The 21,565-nt window shown below is 45.4% G+C and overlaps 1 protein-coding gene across 7 annotated transcripts in view; it reads left to right on the top strand.

Annotated features, from left to right (window-relative positions):
* The window catches only part of rab5aa (RAB5A, member RAS oncogene family, a), a 43,611-nt gene that overhangs the window by 3,158 nt on the left and 18,888 nt on the right, over window positions 1-21,565 (top strand). Inside the window, exons 2-4 of one of the 7 annotated variants that reach the window (XM_072508738.1) lie at window positions 2,836-2,889; window positions 17,637-17,803; window positions 19,962-20,197. In XM_072508738.1, coding sequence (XP_072364839.1) covers window positions 20,032-20,197 — 166 coding nt within the window. In that variant the 5' untranslated portion in view covers window positions 2,836-2,889; window positions 17,637-17,803; window positions 19,962-20,031. Of the gene's footprint in view, window positions 1-2,835; window positions 2,890-16,099; window positions 16,256-17,636; window positions 17,804-19,860; window positions 20,198-21,565 lie in introns of those variants that run through there. The other 6 variants (XM_072508739.1, XM_072508740.1, XM_072508741.1 and 3 more) reach the window with 6 other exon arrangements.

The following is a 21,565-nucleotide window of genomic DNA, read 5'->3' as shown; positions in this document are numbered from 1 at the left end:
CTGTCCCCGAACGCTGAACCCCTGTCCCCGAACGCTGAACCCCTGTCCCCGAACGCTGAACCCCTGTCCCCGAACGCTGAACCCCTGTCCCCGAACGCTGAACCCCTGTCCCCGAACGCTGAACCCCTGTCCCCGAACGCTGAACCCCTGTCCCCGAACGCTGAACCCCTGTCCCCGAACGCTGAACCCCTGTCCCCGAACGCTGAACCCCTGTCCCCGAACGCTGAACCCCTGTCCCCGAACGCTGAACCCCTGTCCCCGAACGCTGAACCCCTGTCCCCGAACGCTGAACCCCTGTCCCCGAACGCTGAACCCCTGTCCCCGAACGCTGAACCCCTGTCCCCGAACGCTGAACCCCTGTCCCCGAACGCTGAACCCCTGTCCCCGAACGCTGAACCCCTGTCCCCGAACGCTGAACCCCTGTCCCCGAACGCTGAACCCCTGTCCCCGAACGCTGAACCCCTGTCCCCGAACGCTGAACCCCTGTCCCCGAACGCTGAACCCCTGTCCCCGAACGCTGAACCCCTGTCCCCGAACGCTGAACCCCTGTCCCCGAACGCTGAACCCCTGTCCCCGAACGCTGAACCCCTGTCCCTGAACCCCTGTCCCCGAACCCTGAACCCCTGTCCCCGAACCCTGAACCCCTGTCCCCGAACCCTAAACCCCTGTCCCCGAACCCTAAACCCCTGTCCCCCCCCCCTGTCCCCCCCACCCTTACCCCCCTGTCCCCCCCACCCTTACCCCCCCTGTCCCCCCCACCCTTACCCCCCTGTCCCCCCCACCCTTACCCCCCTGTCCCCCCCACCCTTACCCCCCTGTCCCCCCCACCCTTACCCCCCTGTCCCCCCCACCCTTACCCCCCCTGTCCCCCCCACCCTTACCCCCCCTGTCCCCCCCCACCCTTACCCCCCCTGTCCCCCCCCACCCTTACCCCCCTGTCCCCCCCCACCCTTACCCCCCTGTCCCCCCCACCCTTACCCCCCTGTCCCCCCCACCCTTACCCCCCCTGTCCCCCCCCACCCTTACCCCCCCTGTCCCCCCCCACCCTTACCCCCCCTGTCCCCCCCCACCCTTACCCCCCCTGTCCCCCCCCACCCTTACCCCCCCTGTCCCCCCCACCCTTACCCCCCCTGTCCCCCCCCCACCCTTACCCCCCCTGTCCCCCCCCACCCTTACCCCCCCTGTCCCCCCCACCCTTACCCCCCCTGTCCCCCCCCACCCTTACCCCCCTGTCCCCCCCCACCCTTACCCCCCCTGTCCCCCCCCACCCTTACCCCCCCTGTCCCCCCCCACCCTTACCCCCCCTGTCCCCCCCCACCCTTACCCCCCCTGTCCCCCCCCACCCTTACCCCCCCTGTCCCCCCCCACCCTTACCCCCCCTGTCCCCCCCCACCCTTACCCCCCCTGTCCCCCCCCACCCTTACCCCCCCTGTCCCCCCCCACCCTTACCCCCCCTGTCCCCCCCCACCCTTACCCCCCCTGTCCCCCCCCACCCTTACCCCCCCTGTCCCCCCCCACCCTTACCCCCCCTGTCCCCCCCCACCCTTACCCCCCCTGTCCCCCCCCACCCTTACCCCCCCTGTCCCCCCCCACCCTTACCCCCCCTGTCCCCCCCCACCCTTACCCCCCCTGTCCCCCCCCACCCTTACCCCCCCTGTCCCCCCCCACCCTTACCCCCCCTGTCCCCCCCCACCCTTACCCCCCCTGTCCCCCCCCACCCTTACCCCCCCTGTCCCCCCCCACCCTTACCCCCCCTGTCCCCCCCCACCCTTACCCCCCCTGTCCCCCCCCACCCTTACCCCCCCTGTCCCCCCCCACCCTTACCCCCCCTGTCCCCCCCCACCCTTACCCCCCCTGTCCCCCCCCACCCTTACCCCCCCTGTCCCCCCCCACCCTTACCCCCCCTGTCCCCCCCCCACCCTTACCCCCCCTGTCCCCCCCCACCCTTACCCCCCCTGTCCCCCCCCACCCTTACCCCCCCTGTCCCCCCCCACCCTTACCCCCCCTGTCCCCCCCCACCCTTACCCCCCCTGTCCCCCCCCACCCTTACCCCCCCTGTCCCCCCCCACCCTTACCCCCCCTGTCCCCCCCCCACCCCGAACCCTAACCCCCTCCGCCCCGCCAGCGCTGCCTTCTCCTCCGGGCCCGAGTGTTTTAGTTGCAAGTCAGGCATGACGTAAGCTGTATAACTAGAACAAGGTTCTTCTTTCCCCAAGTTATTATCTAAAAGCTTCTGTTATTAATTGTTGGTGTTTGCCTGTAAAATGAGATGGATGATATGTAAGCAATCCCGTTTCTATTCTTGTGGAGCCAACAATGGGTTAGTGCTCGCAGGTGATGTTGTCTGGACTTTTGTAAGGAATTTCTTGAAGCGCATTAATTAAATCTCACAGGGTGCCAAGAATTGAAATGCAAACCTGATTAACATTTTTTTAAATTAAAGCTAACTATCCATATTCCCCAGATAGCATCGAAGCATAGCCAAGTTTGAAGTTGCTTCAAGATTGTCAAATTGTATGTTTGAACAGAATGTAAAATCGTAAGAGCCCACCTCAGCTCAATTCTGTCTACTTTGCACCGTAAAAACCGCGACAGGTTTAGAACAGGGTGGCCGAATTGCAACTTAACTGAAAATGTCAATTAAGTGAAAATAATCATCCTTAAATTAAAGTACTGCCGAAGCTGGAAATCTGAAATAATTGAAAATGCTGGGAATATGCAATTGGTGAGAAAATAGAACCGGTTCAATCTGATTATTTGGTTTACTTGGAATTATAACTTGGAATTTCTGGAAATCTTGCTAAATATCCACTTAACTGGTTATCTGTTGAATAGGCTGTCAGAATTTTCAACTTGGAATAAGAATGCTTGAAACTTAAAGGGAAAAAAGTAAGGACACTCTTAAATTACTCTTTCTTCAAATTTTTGCACCGGGTGACTGCAAAATGAATCAGTGTATTGCTATTCATGTATGTAACTATACTCTTTCCATAGTATTTATTTTTAAAAACTTTAGAATAGTATTTAGCAATCAGCTGCTAGAACAAATATCTCCAATACTGCTTGGTTATTGTACAGGCTTTCTGTTCATTTAAAAAAAAGTTCCATGTTCCAAATTAATTCATTATTTTAATTTTGAGTCATTGAACAATTTTGTTTATAACCTGAAGAGCCTTGTTGCTAAAACTATTTGCCTATTTCTTATCGTATTGTTTTGAATCTTGCCCCATAAACTTAATGTCACCTTTGTATATGAGTCCTATTCATTTGTCAGCTGCACTGCAGTTTCTCTTGTAAATATGAACCTTTGTCTAAAATTTTCAGAGCCATTTTGGAAGTTATTAGAAGCTTGCTAGAATTCCTTTCCATCTACTGCAGACCCTACTAGAAAGTGTAGCAAAGGTCATTGAAGCATAGAATTATAGAAACTACAATGCAGAGAGGGCCATTCAGCCCATTGAGTCTGCACTAACCCTCCAAAAGAGCACCCTACCGAGGCCCACTCTTGTGCCCTATCACTGTAATCCACCTAACCTTTGGACACTTTAGCAATTTAGCATGGCCAATCCATCTAACCTGCACATCTTTGGACTGTGGGTGGAAACCCACGCAGACATGGGAGAATGAAAACTCCACACAATAGTCATCTAAGGTTGGAATTGAACATGGGTCCCTGGGGCTGAGGCAACATTGCTAAACACTATGTAGGATATTTATCTCATTTTTTAAGTGTTCATGAAAACCTTCTGTAATTGGGATGATGAACAGCTGCAGTGCAAATTATTTAACTTTTGATATTTGCAGTTCATAGCACAATAATCCAGTGTGTTGACTCCTGCAGCAACAAATGCGAAAGCCATTTTTTATGGGCATTTTTAAGGTGACTTCCAAAAATCATTTTCAGGTAATGATGAAGAGTAACATGTGAGAAGCATAGCTTGGATTTAGGTTTTGGCTCTCTGTGCAAATTTGGGGAAACAGTTATTCAGATTTCACTTCTATACTACTTGTAGATGATTCACTTTAGATGCCACTAGAAATTTAGCCTGTAATGGAACATTTACACCATGAAATTGCCTTAGCTCGTCTTATTTACAAGAATTCATAATATGGCATGTGATGTGAGAGATTTTTGTAAGTAATTCGTTTTTCTTTTCTTTTTTTTGCCTTCCCCAAAATGTTCCTGTGTCTTTACCAGTAATTTCCTAGCCTGGATCCAGCTAGTTCTCCTCTTGCCAGCTTTTGACACTATTTGACCCGTTAATGTGATAAAACAATTTTCCAATTTTAAATATTGCACTTTGTATTGTCTTATCGCTAATTTGGTGAATCCCTTGGCTTGGAGCCCAGCTCTGCTCCTAGTCCACTTCCCTGTGGCTGCTACAGCCCTGCTGCTCAATACCTCCTCTGTCCAATTTGGCCCTCTTCACTCTTTGGGCCCCTTTCTCACTCTTTCAACCATGATCTCCTGCTGTGGATCTATTTCCATTCCTCAGTCTAAGTCTACTCTTTTATTTTTCAAGCCATAACCAGTCCGATCCTACTGTTCTAACTCTAGCAACTGCTATGTTTCTCCACTACCGCCAGCAGAAAAATTAGTAATTGAAGTCGCTAGAGATCATCTTTGAATTGTTTTACATTTGTTCATGGTTTGATGGGCGTCGCTGATTAAGCCCAGCATTTATTGCCCATCTCTAATTGCCCTTGAGAAGGTGGTGGTGAGCCGCCTTCTTGAACCACTGCTGTCTGTGGTGTAGGTATACCCACAGTACAGTTGGGAGGGAGTTTCTGGATTTTCATCTTTATAATAGAAGGTTGGAACAAGCTGAAGGAGGCTAAATCACCCACTCTGTTCTTGTGCTGTATGCCAATACTCACTGTTAATATCCAAGCAATTAATTTTGGAGACTTGTGCGCTTATTGGGCAGTATAGGGGCAACACGGTAGCACAGTGGTTAGTACAGTTGCTTCACAGCTTCAGGATCCCAGGTTAGATTCTGTGCGGAGTCTGCACGTTCTCCCCGTGTCTGCGTGGGTTTCCTCCAGGTGCTCCGGTTTCCTCCCACAGTCCAAATATGTGCAGGTTAAGTGGATTGGCCATGCTAAATTGCCCTCCATATCCAAAAAGGTTAGGTGGGGTTACTGGGTTACGGGGATAGGGTAGAGGTGTGGCGTGTTCTTTCCAAGGTTCGGTGCAGCCACGATGGGCCGAATGGCATCCTGCGGCACTATAAATTCTGTCTATGCCTATTATTCTCAAAGTACATATTTTTCAATGCCCATCATCCAAACTTGCCCTCTCCTTTCTCATGAACGACTCCTTTAAATACAGTACTTGTCTCATACTATCACTTTCCCCAATGTTAACTAGACCGTCCACAATTATTTCCTCAACTAATATTTTTATTTTCCCCAGCTACCTTGAACATTGTCTTCCACACTACTAATTTCCTCAATTAGTCACTGCTGCTGCCTGCCTCTTCACTACCCCATCTCAATTACTCTTGACTTCCAACTCCTCAATAAGTTCCTCGCAAACTGCGACAGCCAACATCACACCGCATTTGCACCCTAAATAAAATACCATCTTCTGACTTCTCATTGCAATCAGATTCTCTAGTATTTTTACTCTTCCACGAAATTTTGATTTTAGTGTCTGCCCATGGGTTGTTAATCAGATGTTAGTGATGGGTAGCCACAAAAGCTGTTTCTCAAATTATGAGCCCAATATTTACTAACTGCAACAAGGTCCTCCTGAAACTGAATTTTCCGTTTTGTTTTTTTTTGGACTGAAATGCTGTACCTCACGTTGCCGACAAGATGTGTTCTTGCCCGATATCTTATCCTGAGCTGCACATCTCATTCATTGCAACAAAGTGTTTCTCTACTCAGCTTCATTAAGCTGGAAAAAAGCTGACCACTCATCCTTTCTGTGGAAGATTTTTAAAAATCTAACCGTTGATTATTATGAAGTAAAAGTTGGAACTATTGCTGGAGGGATGTTTCTCTTGTAAATCATTTCAGTCTGAGGACCTAGGGTGTGCTGTCTCCAAGTATGTGAATGCAAATTTTAAGAATGTGAGTGCAAGCTTTTAAGTTTCAAGCTTTTAAGTTTCAATGTAGATTGATTGGAATCTATTACACGGTAGCACTGTGGCTTCACAGCGCCAGGGTCCCAGGTTCGATTCCCCGCTGGGTCACTGTCTGTGCAGAGTCTGCATGTTCTCCACCTGTCTGCGTGGGCTTTGAGGTTCTCTGGTTTCCTCCCACAGTCTAAAGACCATGCAGGCTAGGTGGATTAGCCATGCTAAATTGCCCTTTGTGTCCAAAAAGGTTACGAGGGGTTATTGGGTTATGGGGATAGGGTGGAATGAGGGCTTAAATGGGTCAGTGCAGACCCGATGGGCAGAATGGCCTCCTTCTGCACTGTATGGTCTATGTCTACTTGTAAAGATGATCACAGGCTCTTGATTTCCACGTGATCCAAGCATATTTCATTTGCTGTGCTTTTTTTAGTATTTCCTTTGCATCAAGATATTATTTAACATGCCATGTTCTTAGTGTCTTCTACATCTTAACAGCATTGTAATAACAAAGAACAAATATGCTATTGATTACCTTTGGTGATGTAATCTGTTTTATGCTACTATTTGTAAGAGTTTAGTGCTGTTGGGTCATTGCAAATTAGATTGTCCTACAGAAACCGCCTGGCAAGAGTTGACATTCCCAAAGCAAACTTCAACTGCTGAGTGGTGGCATTGAACATAGAACATAGAACAATACAGCGCAGTACAGGCCCTTCGGCCCACGATGTTGCACCGAAACACAAGCCATCTAACCTACACTATGCCATTATCATCCATATGTTCATCCAATAAACTTTTAAATGCCCTCAATGTTGGCGAGTTCACTACTGTAGCAGGTAGGGCATTCCACGGCCTCACTACTCTTTGCGTAAAGAACCTACCTCTGACCTCTGTCCTATATCTATTACCCCTCAGTTTAAAGCTATGTCCCCTCGTGCCAGCCATATCCATCCGCGGGAGAAGGCTCCCACTGTCCACCCTATCCAACCCCCTGATCATTTTGTATGCCTCTATTAAGTCTCCTCTTAACCTTCTTCTCTCCAACGAAAACAACCTCAAGTCCATCAGCCTTTCCTCATAAGATTTTCCCTCCATACCAGGCAACATCCTGGTAAATCTCCTCTGCACCCGCTCCAAAGCCTCCACGTCCTTCCTATAATGCGGTGACCAGAACTGTACGCAATACTCCAAATGCAGCCGTACCAGAGTTCTGTACAGCTGCAACGTGACCTCCCGACTCTGGAACTCAATCCCTCTACCAATAAAGGCCAACACTCCATAGGCCTTCTTCACAACCCTATCAACCTGGGTGGCAACTTTCAGGGATCTATGTCCATGGACACCTAGATCCCTCTGCTCATCCACACTTTCAAGAACTTTACCATTAGCCAAATATTCCGCATTCCTGTTATTCCTTCCAAAGTGAATCACCTCACACTTCTCTACATTAAACTCCATTTGCCACCTCTCAGCCCAGCTCTGCAGCTGATCTATATCCCTCTGTAACCTGCTACATCCTTCCACACTATCGACAACACCACCGACTTTAGTATCGTCTGCAAATTTACTCACCCACCCTTCTGCGCCTTCCTCTAGGTCATTGATAAAAATGACAAACAGCAACGGCCCCAGAACAGATCCTTGTGGTACTCCACTTGTGACTGTACTCCATTCTGAACATTTCCCATCAACCACCACCCTCTGTCTTCTTTCAGCTAGCCAATTTCTGATCCACATCTCTAAATCACCCTCAATCCCCAGCCTCCGTATTTTTTGCAATAGCCTACCGTGGGGAACCTTATCAAACGCTTTGCTGAAATCCATATACACCACATCAACTGCTCTACCCTCGTCTACCTGTTCAGTCACCTTCTCAAAGAACTCAATAAGGTTTGTGAGGCATGACCTACCCTTCACAAAGCCATGCTGACTATCCCTGATCATATTATTCCTATCTAGATGATTATAAATCTTGTCTCTTATAATCCCCTCCAAGACTTTACCCACTACAGACGTGAGGCTCACCGGTCTATAGTTGCCGGGGTTGTCTCTGCTCCCGTTTTTGAACAAAGGGACCACATTTGCTGTCCTCCAGTCCTCTGGCACTATTCCTGTAGCCAATGATGACATAAAAATCAAAGCCAAAGGTCCAGCAATCTCTTCCCTGGCCTCCCAGAGAATCCTAGGATAAATCCCATCAGGTCCCGGGGACTTATCTATTTTCAGCCTGTCCAGAATTGCTAACACCTCTTCCCTACGTACCTCAATGCCATCTATTCTATAAGCCTGGGGCTCAGCATTCTCCTCCGCAACATTATCTTTTTCCTGAGTGAATACTGACGAAAAATATTCATTTAGTATCTTGCCTATCTCTTCAGACTCCACACACAATTTCCCATCCCTGTCCTTGACTGGTCCTACTCTTTCCCTAGTCATTCGCTTATTCCTGACATACCTATAGAAAGCTTTTGGGTTTTCCTTGATCCTTCCTGCCAAATAAACTTCTCATGTCCCCTCCTTGCTCGTCTTAGCTCTCTCTTTAGATCCTTCCTCGCTACCTTGTAACTATCCATCGCCCCAACCGAAACTTCACACTTCATCTTCACATAGGCCTCCTTCTTCCTCTTAACAAGAGATTCCACTTCCTTGGTAAACCACGGTTCCCTCGCTCGACGCCTTCCTCCCTGTCTGACCGGTACATACTTATCAAGAACACGCAGTAGCTGATCCTTGAACAAGCCCCACTTATCCAGTGTGCCCAACACTTGCAGCCTACTTCTCCACCTTATCCCCCCCAAGTCACGTCTAATGGCATCATAATTGTCCTTCCCCCAGCTATAACTCTTGCCCTGCGGTGTATACTTATCCCTTTCCATCATTAACGTAAACGTCACCGAATTGTGGTCACTGTCCCCAAAGTGCTCTCCTACCTCCAAATCCAACACCATATATCCAAGCAGCTGCATATTGTTATAAAGAATGTTACCAGCTTTCATAGAGTCATAGAGGTCTACAGCACAGAAAAGACTCTTTGCCCCATCGCGTTTGCACTGATCAAAAACAACCACAACTATTCGAATCCCATTTTTCAGCATTTGGCCTATAGTGCTGTTGGCATTGCAAGTGCGCATCTAAATGCTTAAATGTTATGAGTGTCTCTGCTTGCACCACCCTTTCAGGCAGTAAGTTTCCTGCCACCTTGGGGGTGAATATGTTTCCCCTCACATCCCCTTCAAACCTCCTCCCCCTCACCGTAAATCTCTGCCCTCTGGTCATTGATCCCTCCATCAAGGGAAAAGTTTCTTCCTGTCTATCTATGCCCCTCATAATTTTATAAGTCTCAATCGTGTGTGTGCACCCCCCACCCACCGTCTCCTCTGCTCCAAGGAAAACAATCCAAGTCTATCCAATCTCTCTTCAGAGCTAAAGCTCTCCAGCCCAGGCAACATCCTGGTAAATCTCCTCTGCACCCTTTCCAGTGCTGTCACATCTCTCCTAGAATGGAGATTCCAGAACTGCACACAACCAGCTGTGGCCTAACCATCATTTTATACAGTTCCAGCGTAACTTCTCTGCTCTTAAACTCTGTGCACAGGCTAATAAAGGCAAATAAAACATATGCCGCCTTAACCACTGTAGCTACCTGTCCTACTTTTGAGGGGCCAGTGTATATGCACACCAAGGTCCCTCTGATCCTCGGTTTCCTCCCAGCGTCCTGACTTTTATCATGTATTCCTGTGCCTTTTTTGTCCTGCCCAAGTGCATCACCTCACACTTATCCAGATTGAATTCCATTTGTCACTGATCAGCCTGTCTATAATCCTGTAATCTAAGTCTATCCTCCTCACTATTTACCACCCTACCGATTTTTGTATCATCTGTGAACCGACTGATCTACCCTCCTACATTCAAGCCTAAATCATTTATATAAACCACAAACAGCAAGGGCCCCAACACTGGTGCCTGCGGAACCCCACTGAAGATAGGTTTCCAGTCAGAAAAACGCCCCTTGATCATCACTTTCTGCCTTTCGGCCAATTCTGGATCCAATTTGCCAACTTTCCTTGGATCCCATGAGCAGCTTCGCTGTCAGTCTCTCATATGGAACCTCATCAAAAGCCTTTAAGTCCAAGTAGACTGTCAAATGTATTGACCTAATTTACACACCTGGTTACCTCTTCAAAATGTTAAATCGGAAGTTGAAAAAAAATTTAGAGTACCCAATTAAGGGGCAATTTAGCGTGGCCAATCCATTTAACCTACACATCTTTGGGTTGTGCGGGTGAAACCCACGCAGACACTGGGAGAATGTGCAAACTCCACACGGATAGTGACCCAGGGCCCGTATTCGAACCTGGGTCCTCAAAGCTGTAGGCAGCCATGCTAACCACTGTGTCACATGCCAGCCCAAAATTAGATCAGCATGACCTCCCGTTAACAAAACCATGCTGACTGTTCTTGATTAATCCCTGCCTCTCCCAAGTGCAGATTAATTCAGTGACTCCGAATTGCTTCCAATAGTTTCCCCACCACAGATTAGACTGACTGGCAGGTAGTTTCCTGGTTTATCGCTTCCTCCCTACTTCAATAATGGTACCACATTGGCTACCCTTCAGTCCTCTGGCACTTCTCCTGGATGAATTGAAAATTATTGCCAGTGCCCCTGCTATTTCCTCCCTTGCCTCAATCAACAGCCTGAGATGCATTTCAACAGGCCCTGGTGATTTATCTACTTCCCTGCCAGACCATTCAGAACTTCTCTGTTAATTTAATTTTATCACTGTCCTTCTCCATAATATCTGTACCCACATTGTCCCTCTCATTAGTGTACACTGACACAATGTATTCAATTCGAACCCTACATATGTCTTGGGCTCCATGCACCAATTACCACTGTTGTCCTTAATGGGCCCTGTTATTTCCCTAGTTAGTCTTTTACCCTTAATATATTTGGAAAACAACTTGGAAATTTCATTTATTTTACCTGCCAATATCCTTTCATGTCCCCTTTTTGCGCTCGTAATTTCCTTTTTAAGTTCCCTTTTGCACATTCTATACCCTAGGGCTTCTGCTGTTTTGGGTCCTCTATATGCCATAAGCTACCCTTTTTCTCTTCATCCAATGATGTATATCCCTCTATACCCAGGGTTCACTGGATTTGTTGGTCCCACTCTTTTTCTTTATTGGAACATGTTGGCCCTGTACTCTCCCTATTAACTCGTATGCATCCCACTATTCAGTCACAGATTTACCTAAATTCGCCTGCACCCAGTCCACTCTGGCCAAATCATATCTGATCTAATTAAAATCAGTCATTCCCCAGTTTAGAACTTTGATCTTGGGACCATCCTTGTCCTTTTCTATAACAATCTTGCATCTAATGGAGTTATGATCGCTGTCTGCAAAATGCTTCCCCCACTGAAACTTCAACCACTTGCCCAACTTCATTGCCTAACCTCTCTTGTAGGATCCTCTATGTACTGGCTTAAAATGTTCTTCTGGATGCATTTTTAAGAATTTTGCTCCCTCTAAACCTTTCTTCCCCAGTTGGGTAAATTGAAATTCCCCCACTATCCCTACTTATTACTTTTACACTTCTCTGAAACTTGCCTACATATCTTCTCTTTTATTTCGCTTGGACTGTTAGGGGGCCTATAGAACAGTCCCAGCAATGTGTTGCTACTTTTTGGTTTTCAAGTTCTATCCAAAAGGCTTCATTTGAAGAGTCTGCTAAGATGTCGTCTCTCCTTACTACTGTAATTGATTCTTTGATCAAAATTATGACACCCCATCCTCTTTTACCTCCTTCCCTGTCTCACCTGAAGATCCTATGTCCTGCAATATTGAGCTGCCAATCCTGCCCCCCTCAACCAATAATAATAATTTTGGTGCCTAAGGTAGTAATAAATGATTTCCTCTTTGATAACAATAATCTTTATTGTCACAAGTGGGTTTGCATCAACACTGCAATGAAGTTATTGTGCAAAGCCCCTAGTCGTCACATTCCGGCGCCTGTTCGGGTACATGGAGGGAGAATTGAGAATATCCAAATTACAGAACAGCATGTCTTTTGGGACTTGTGGGAGGAAATTGGATCATCCGGTGGAAACCCATGCAGACACAGGGAGAACTTGCAGACTCTGCACAAACAGTGAGCCAAGCTGGGAATCGAAGCAAAAGTGCTAGCCACTGTGTTGCCCCCATGTCTGTGGCAGCAATTGCATCATACCCCCATGTTTTGTGCTCTGAACTCATCTGCCTTGTTCATCAGACTCCTTGCTTTAAAATAAATACCATCCAAATTTGCCAAACTCCATTGTGTCTTAACAAAGTGGCGAGGTGGAGTGGGAAGCCAGAGGATTGGGAAGCCTTTAAAAGCGAGCAGAGGACAACTAAACAAGCAATAAGGGGGGAGAAGATTAAGTATGAGTGCACGCTAGCTAGTAATGTAAAGGAAGATAGGAAGAATTTTTTTCAATATATAAAAGGTAAGAGAGAGGCAAAAATAGACATTGGACCACTGCAAAATGTGGCTGGAGAAGTGATAGGAAACAAAGAAATGGCAGATGAACTGAATAGTTACTTTGCATCAGTCTTCATGGTGGAATTCACCAGTGGGATGCCAGAGCTCCAGGAGAACCAAGGGGCAGAGGTGAATGCAGTGACCATTACTAAGGAGAAGGTTCTGGGGAAACTGAAAGATCTGAAGGTAGATAAGTCACCTGGACTGGATAGACTACACCCCAGGGTCCTAAAAGAGATAGCTGAGGAAATTGTGGAGGCATTGGTGATGATCTTTCAGGAATCACTGGAGGCAGGAAGGGTCCCAGAGGACTGGAAAGTGGCTAATGTAGCACCACTGTTTAAGAAGGGAGGGAGGCAGAAGACGAGAAATTGTAGGCCGGTTAGCCTGACTTCGGCCATTGGTAAGATTTTAGAGTCTGTTATTAAAGATGAGATCGCGAAGTACTTGGAAGTGCATGGTAAAATAGGATTGAGTCAGCATGGCTTTGTCAAAGGGAGGTCGTGTCTGTCAAATTTGTTAGAGTTCTAAGAGGAGATAACAAGGAAGTTAGACAAAGGTGAACCAGTGGACATGATTTATTCAGATTTCCAGAAGGCCTTTGACAAGGTGCCGCACAGAAGACTGTTAAATACATTAAAAGCCCACGTTGTTAAGGGTACGATCCTGGCATGGACAGAGGATTGGCTGACTGGCAGAAGGCAGAGAATGGGGATAAAGGGGTCTTTTCAGGATGGCAGCCGGTGACTAGTGGTGCGCCTCGGGTCTGTGCTGGGACCACAACGTTTCACAATATACATACATTAATGATCTGGAAGAAGGAACTGAAGGCACCGTTGCTAAGTTTGCAGATGATTCAAAGATCTGTTTCAAAGAAGGACAGGTAGTATTGAGGAAGCAAGGGGGCTGCGGAAGGATTTGGGCAAGCTAAGAGAATGGGCAATGAAGTGGCAAATGAAATCCAATATGGAAAAGTGTGAGGTTATGCACTTTGGAAGGAGGAATTTAGGCATAGACTATTTTCTAAATGGGGAAATGCTTAGGAAATCAGAAGCACAAAGGGACTTGGGAGTCCTTGTTCACGATTCTCTTAAGGTTAATGCGCAGATTCAGTCGGCAGTTAAGCAGGCAAATGCAATCAAGAGGGCTAGAATACAAAACCAGGGATGTACTTCTGAGGCTTTGTAAGGCTCTGGTCAGACCCCATTTGGAGTATTGGGAGTAGTTTTGGGCCCCAAATCTAAGGAAGGATAAGCTGGCCTTGGAAAGGATCCAGAGGACATTCACAAGAATGATCCCTGGATGAAGAGCTTGTCGTATGAGGAACGGTTGAGGACTCTGGGTCTGTACTCGTTGGGATTTAGAAGGATGAGGGGGGATCTTATTGAAATTTACAGGATACTGCGAGGCCTTGATAGAGTGGACGTGGAGAGGATGTTTCCACTTGGAAGAAAAGCTAGAACCAGAGGACACCATCTCAGACAAAAGGGTCGATCCTTTAAAACTGAGATGAGGAGGAATTTCTTCAGCCAGAGGGTGGTGAATCTGTGGAACTCTTTACCGCAGAAGGCTGTGGAGGTCAAATCACTGAGTGTCTTTAAGATAGAGATCGATAGGTTCTTGATTAATAATGGGATCAGGGGTTATGGGGAGAAGGCAGGAGAATGGGGATGAGAAAATATCAGCCATGATTGAATGGTGGAGCAGATTCGATGGGCCGAGTGGCCTAATTCTGCTCTGACGTCTTATGGTCTTACCTAGCCTATAATTCCTATGCCTTACTCACTTGCTGCCTCTCCTAATTTTAGCTGTGCATCTCCCCGTGCTGAACCACCTCTCAGGATCCCACCCGCCTGCCAAGTTAGTTTAAACTCTCCCCAACAACACGAGCATGCTCCCTGCAAGGACGCTTGTCCCATTTCGGTTCAGGTGCAATCCTTGGCTGATGCCCGCACATACTCAATTATGCCAGGGTATAGTTGCTAGGTACCAACAGTTCTCCAGCTGTTTGATTTTGTGTTATGTTTTCATAAATGTATCTCAATGGTTAGTGTTGTTGGAATATTCAGATAAACTACACTGCCAGTGTATAATCTTATCCATAAACTTCTAGCAAGAACCAGATGTTATTAAAATTAAATGGTAATCACGGCTAACTTTTAAAAATTACATCAGTCCTAACTCTTTAAAGGCAATGATTATTGTATATTTGTTCTATTTTGACTATGCTGTGTAATGCACACTATATTTTGTGACTGTAGATTTCAGACTTTCTTGCCTTTTTTTGATCATGTAAAAAAGTGTGCCTGTAATTTTTTCTTTGAAAAATTAAACCTTGCCAAGTTGTTTTTCTTCCATGGAATGTGTGTGTTCCCAGGAAGGCTGACATTTGTTGCCCATCCCCAATCACCCTTTAACTAGGGCGCACAGTGGTTAGCCAGGCTGCCTCACAGCGCCAGGGACCTGGGTTTGATTCCAACCTCGGGTGACTGTGGAGTTTGCACTTTCTCCCTGTGTCTGCGTTGGTTTCCTCCAGGTCCTCTTGTTTCCTCCCACAGTCCAAAGATTTGCAGGTTAGGTGGATTGGTCATGCTAAATTGCCCATTCGGGGTGGATTGCAGGAATAGGACCGGGAAGGGGGGGGGGGGAGATTGGGCTTAGGTAATGTGCTCTTTTGAAGGGTTGGTGCAGACTCGATGGGCTGAATGGCTTCCTTCTACACTGAAGGGATTCTATGAACTGAATGGCTTGCTGAGTTTCCCCGAGTTTAATTAATCTTTGTTTTTCCAATTACCTCCATACTGGATTTGGTGGCAAGTCATGAGTCAAATCCGGTATACAATCTCACAGTAAGGGAACATCTTGTGAACAGTAACCATACATGACTGAATTAGATATAGAAGTTTGAAAGGGAGGTGGGTGAGTCATAAACTAAGCAAGGGACTTAAACTGACAAATTGGACTGAAGTATTAGCTGGTAACCTAAAAACTGGGAGGTATTCAAGAAAATATTTGATACAATACACGATTAGTACATACCTAGAAGGACACACTATATTTGTTTAGGTCTACAAATGTGATGAGATACAGTTTAAAGCTAACAGTGGATTGGTGCCTTGATGGTGGGCAAATTGGCTTGGGGGAGGACACTGCTGTTGGACCACCTTTCTTGCCCCTGGATTTGGAGAATTTACGAAGGCACTGCTGGTAGTACTTCTCCAGTGCTTTGAAGTGCCTACTGTATGTCGTCCAAGTCTCCGAAGCACACGAGCGGGAGATTACTGCTGCCCAGTAAACCATGACCGTAGTTTTGAGTTTGCGACTCTCCTCCTCAGTACCCTTTTCCCCAGTCAGCCGATAGCATGTTAAGCGGCGGTGATGAATTTTGTTATTTATGTTATTCTTACTTATGTTATTCTTTGCCACTGCTGGGTAGGATATGTGATGTACATGCTTGACAGAATCCTGAAGCATTTGCTCTGTTTGGAACTCAATCACAGCGGGAGTCTTCCAGAAGGACAGCAGAAACTCTTCAGGAATGTCATAGTATGCCTGAAGAAGTCAAACATAACAGCTGACTTACGGGAGACCTTGGCATCTAACTGACTAAAATACAGAGGACACATTTTGGGATAGCACTGAACAGGTCAGAGACTTTGGGAACATGCAGAGGTAAAGTTGAGGTGTCAGATGGAGTGCACAAACCTCACAAGCGATTCATTTACCCAAGCCTTCAAGCACCATCTGCTCCACATGTGGCAGAGTCTGCAGATTGTGCATTGGACTAGTCAGTTATTTGAAAACTCATCGAACCAGAGTGGGAAGCAAATGATTCTTTATCCTGAGGGACTGCCCAAGAAGGACTGATAGAGGAGGTTGCATCAGTGCAAAGTGGGAATACAGTCAACTGAAAGCTATTAAAAATACAAAAAAGGAATACAAACAAAGTATTAAGTGTTGCTAAAAGGAATAAAAATAAAATGAAAAACTAGTCACTGTTAAAATACTAAATGAAGAATCATACAGTTGCTTGGGAAAATGATGCAAACTATCACTTGCATACGGAAGTCTTGCCTCCATTCAAGCTACTTTTCGAGCAGAATTTTATGAAGATCAGTATAGTGAAAAACAACTGAAATAGTGTAATTCTATTCATAAAGTATTATTCAAATGTAATGAGTTGCAAGTCACTAGATATGTTATTTGTTGGCTGTAATTGGGTTCAGGATTTTTTAAAAAAAATGTCTTAGAATGTCACTAACGTAGGAGGAAGAAAACTGAAGGTAGTGATTCACATTTGAGACCCCGGAGAAGAGTAAGTTAGTGGGAGGTTAGGTATTTGTGATGGAGGTTGAGGTAAAGGCAAGATCATCAAACACGAACCTGTATTTTGTGTCACTGTACAAAAAGAGTGTTAATGGTGTTATGTATCAGAATGTGGCGGCACGGTAGCACAGTGGGTAGCACTGTTACTTCACAGCTCCAGGGTCTCAGGTTCGATTTCCGCTTGGGTCACTGTCTGTGTGGTGTCTGCCGTTCTCCCTGTGCCTGCGTGGGTTTCCTCCGGTTTCCTCCCACAAGTCCCGGAAGATGTGCTCTTAGATGAATTGGGTATTCAGAATTTTCCCTCCGAACAGGTGCCGGAATGTGGCGACTAGGGGCTTTTCACAGTAACTTCATTGCAGTGTTACTGTAAGCCTACTTGTAACAATAAAGATTATTAATATTAAAATCCATAACCTGGTAAAGCGTCATGTGATGTGCAGTGAATCAGCAGTGTACGGGCTTTGCAATTCTCCATCTTGGATTGTATGAGCAACAGCTCTTTAATAAAACCTCTTCATCGTGTTTGAAAGAATCTAGAGTGTGGGTACCTCTTTGCGTCTAAGGAATATAATAAGTGCCAAACTTGGGGTTTTTATTTATAGAGTAAGCGCTTGAGTAGAAACAGTATTTTAAAGGCAACGTTTGGCAATAGAAGTGATCAGTAATTCCATTTGAAATTAATAGAATATTTTTGCATTAAGGATGAAAATAAGAGGCAATGAGAAATCTGAAATGAAACAGTGAAAGCGATATGATTTGCTTTATCCGACGAAAGCAAACGGAATTCTACTGCACTGAACTATGGAGATTGAACTGAGGATGTGCAACCCATAGAAATGTAAAATGGAGTCATTTGGTGGAAGTAGATGTGAGTATTTGCTAATGGAACAACAGGTCAAGAGGACTGAACCTGTCATGAAATTTGAGCTAAGAATAGATAGGCTATGAACAGAAATTTGTTGACAACCTATATAGCAACTTAAAACACATTCCACATTTTGGCGTAATCTTGATGTCCAAGGTGGTAATAAATGATTTCCTCTTTATAATCTTTATTATCTTTATTATTGTCACAAGTAGGCTTACATTAACACTGCAATGAAGTTACTGTGAAAATCCCCTAGTCGCCACATTCCGGTACCTGTTCGGGTGCACAGAAGGAGAATTCAGAATGTCCAATTCACCTAACAAGCACGTCTTTCAGGACTTTGTGGGAGGAAACCGGAGTACCCGGAATAAACACAAGCAGACACAGGGAGAACGGGCAGACTCCACACAGACAGTGACCCTGAGAATAGTTTTCAAAACCAGATCCTCAGTGGAATAACAACACTGGTTCACTTTCTTTTCATTCCAGTTATTGTGTAGGTAATATGCAGCACAATGAATCAAGCTAAAGGGACTTGGGAGTTCTTGGTCACGATTCTCTTAAGGTTAACGCGCAGGTTCAGTCGGCAGTTAGGAAGGCAAATGCACTGTTAGCATTCACGTCGAGGGGGCTAGAATACAAGACCAGGGATGTACTTCTGAGACTATATAAGGCTCTGGTAAGGTCTCATTTGGAGTATTGTGAACAATTTTGTGCCTTTTATCTAAGGAAGGATGTGCTGGCCTTGGAAAGGGTCCAGAGGAGGTTCACAAGAATGATCCCTGAAATCCATGGAATTAAGAGCTTGGCATATGAGGAGCGATCAATGACTCTTGGGCCTGTACTCGCTGGAGTTTAGAAGGATGAGGGGGGATCTTATTGAAACTTGCAGGATAGTGCGAGGCCTGGATAGTGTAGACGTGGAGAGGATGTTTCCGCTGATGGGAGAAACTAGAACCCAGGGCATAACCTTCGACTGAAGAGATCCTTTAAAACAGAAATGGGGAGGAATTTCTTCAGCCAGAGGGTGATGAATCTGTGGAAGTCTTTGCTGCAGAAGGCTGTGGAGGCCAAATCACTGAGCGTCTTTAAGACACAGATAGATAGGTTCTTGATTAATAAAGGGACCAGGTGTTATGGGGAGAAGGCAGGAGAACGGGGATGAGAAAAAAATCATCCATGATTGAATGGTGGAGCATATTCGATGGCCCCAGTGACCTAATTCTGCCCCTATGTCTTATGGTCTTCTGTCTTATTTCAGGCAAAATAGACTTTGTAAAAAGTTTAGAAATGGCTTATTTCAAACTGTTCAAAGCTGACTTTTCCCATACCTGGAACTAATTCTATCATCCTAATTCCAATCCACCTGATATCACTTAACTCAATAGAATAAATATCCAATCTGAGACCATCTTTGTTGTGTGAATTCAATCAGTACATTTTAATAATTGCATACGAGCCATTGGAAGCTCCAGAATCATCTCCAGAAGCACCTTCCATCTGAAGTGCTGTCAGGTGGGTATCAAAGAACCAATTCTAAGAATTTTGGATTGATTTTCTTTTCCATCTTCTGTTGCCTCCAACTCTGAAACTTTTGAGCCTAATTTCACTTGAGTTATTGAAGGTAATTGAAAGGTGATCAAAGCATGTAGCTGTTCAGCTGAGTCTGTTGGCTTACGGAAGAACAAAGTGAAGAAAAGACTAGAAGAAACGAAGCTTGTGGTATAAAGGCTTGTCTGACGACATCTTGAAGGAATGAGCAAAGAGTAAAACAGCCTGGTTGCTGGAATTTTTTTTAACTATGCACCTGTAATGAGAGAATTTGCTGCTTTTCTTGAAGTTATTTCAGTTGGGTAGAATCAAAAATGACTTGGATTTGACCTCTTCTAGGGTGGAGTAGGTGGCTTCAGTTCTAATGATGAACACTAAACTTTAATGTCTTTCCTCTGATTTAATTTTCTGTAGATTTCCAGCATTTCTTATTTGTTTCAGATTTCCAGAAAATGCCCTTTTTCTGTATTTGATTAACTGAAAAGCCTCTTGTATTTTTGGTGCAGGAATGGAACATTTCTGAAGCTATTTACTCATCTCAAAACTCCAGCTGGATTGTATATTTTTACATTCCCATTGCTTCAAGAAAGGTTTTATTTCTTTTTAGCCTAAAACTGAAGAGGAGACCAGGAGCGAGTATTAATTTGGCACGAGTGGATCTGGTAACTAATTAAGACATGGCAAATCGGGGAGGCGCAGCGAGACCGAATGGACCAGCTGCTGCTAACAAAATCTGCCAGTTCAAGCTTGTTCTACTTGGAGAGTCTGCTGTTGGCAAGTCTAGTTTAGTGCTACGTTTTGTGAAGGGGCAGTTCCATGAATATCAAGAAAGTACTATTGGTGGTAAGTTTTAATTTACTGAGGATTTATCTCAAAGCTTTAGTGTAATTGTATCTAGTCGTGCTTTTTTCTGTAAATATTTATATTGTATACCCTACATCCATATTTCCTGCCCGTTTCATTGATTAACATCTCTGGTGTTTTCAGAAAGGAGGATGGGATTAAAAGTTTAGTGGTGGCCCATGTACTTCAAAAGTAGACGAAAGGTTGATGGGGATAAATAAGTAACTTAAGTAAATTTGATCATCTGTCATTTGATCATCTGTCATTTAACATGTTAAAATCATTGGTACTTCTGTTTTTTTGCTGGTGAAAATTGTTACTTTGTTTCTTTTGAAATACTAACCGTGGTAAGATTTATTTTGGAGAGGTTTTTGATCAGGGATTTGTGCAGCAAAATTTGGCTGTGCGGCACTCATCCTTTTTGTGCTGTAAGTGCTTTTTTGGGGCTCATAATTGCATCTGGCATATTCAGTTTGTACGATCTTCCCATGGCCAACATTTTGGGTAGGTCATTTCTATGGAGCTGGCCGTGTGTATGTGACAGAGGTTGGTGTAACATTGGTTTGACTAGCAATGCCATTTGGATCTGCATGCCCCAATTCATGCACTCTCTCAACCTTGTACAACCGAACATGTTCAGCAGCAGGATAAGACTCCTAACAATGTTATTTAAAGGATTTGTTAGCCACTTTAAGATCAATTGCTATTTGACATTTCCTGCTATTGTTTGAGTTAGTAGAAGTGTTTGGAGATTTTTGCTGCTACTCAGAGGAAATTTACTGGGAGTGATACCGCACCTGCTGATAGACTTGGTTTTGCTCGGGTCACTTGTTTCCTGTCATGGGTTTCTATCCCCCTTGGCCTGCAGCATAACAGAAAGAATGAACAGAGGTGACAGGAGGACAAGATACACCAAAAGGGATGGGGTAAAGAGCTTTCTATTCATCTAAACTCATCAGGGAGAAATTCTCTTCCCAACCACAGCAAGGAACATTGTGCAATGTCTACACATCATAAAGTAATTCTTCACAGGAAAACAGTGACTTGTTGCAGGCATACCTGCAGTTTCAGCAATGTGAGGACAGCGCTGTCAGTAATTGTAAAGGTGGCCATGAACTTGGGTTTCATCTAGGCTGGAGGTTTTGAATTTCCAACATCTTGCAGTTTGCTGTCCACTGTTGCATTTGGGAGGTCACTGACTTTATACAGTGAGTGGAGTGCATTGCTTCTCTCCAACAAGTGCAAGAAACAGGTATAGCAAACATGGTTTCACCAGATCCTAGGATGCCATTGATAAGCATCATGCAAGTTAATTATCAGTTTCCGGGTAGCAGCCATAATCTCTCTTTTGTGGATGCCTGCTGTCCC

Source organism: Scyliorhinus torazame, chromosome 6 (genome assembly GCF_047496885.1).
Source record: "Scyliorhinus torazame isolate Kashiwa2021f chromosome 6, sScyTor2.1, whole genome shotgun sequence".
Taxonomy (NCBI): Eukaryota; Metazoa; Chordata; class Chondrichthyes; order Carcharhiniformes; family Scyliorhinidae; genus Scyliorhinus; species Scyliorhinus torazame.
Note: the sequence above shows the minus strand (reverse complement) of the source record. Positions and strands in the feature narration are given on the sequence as shown.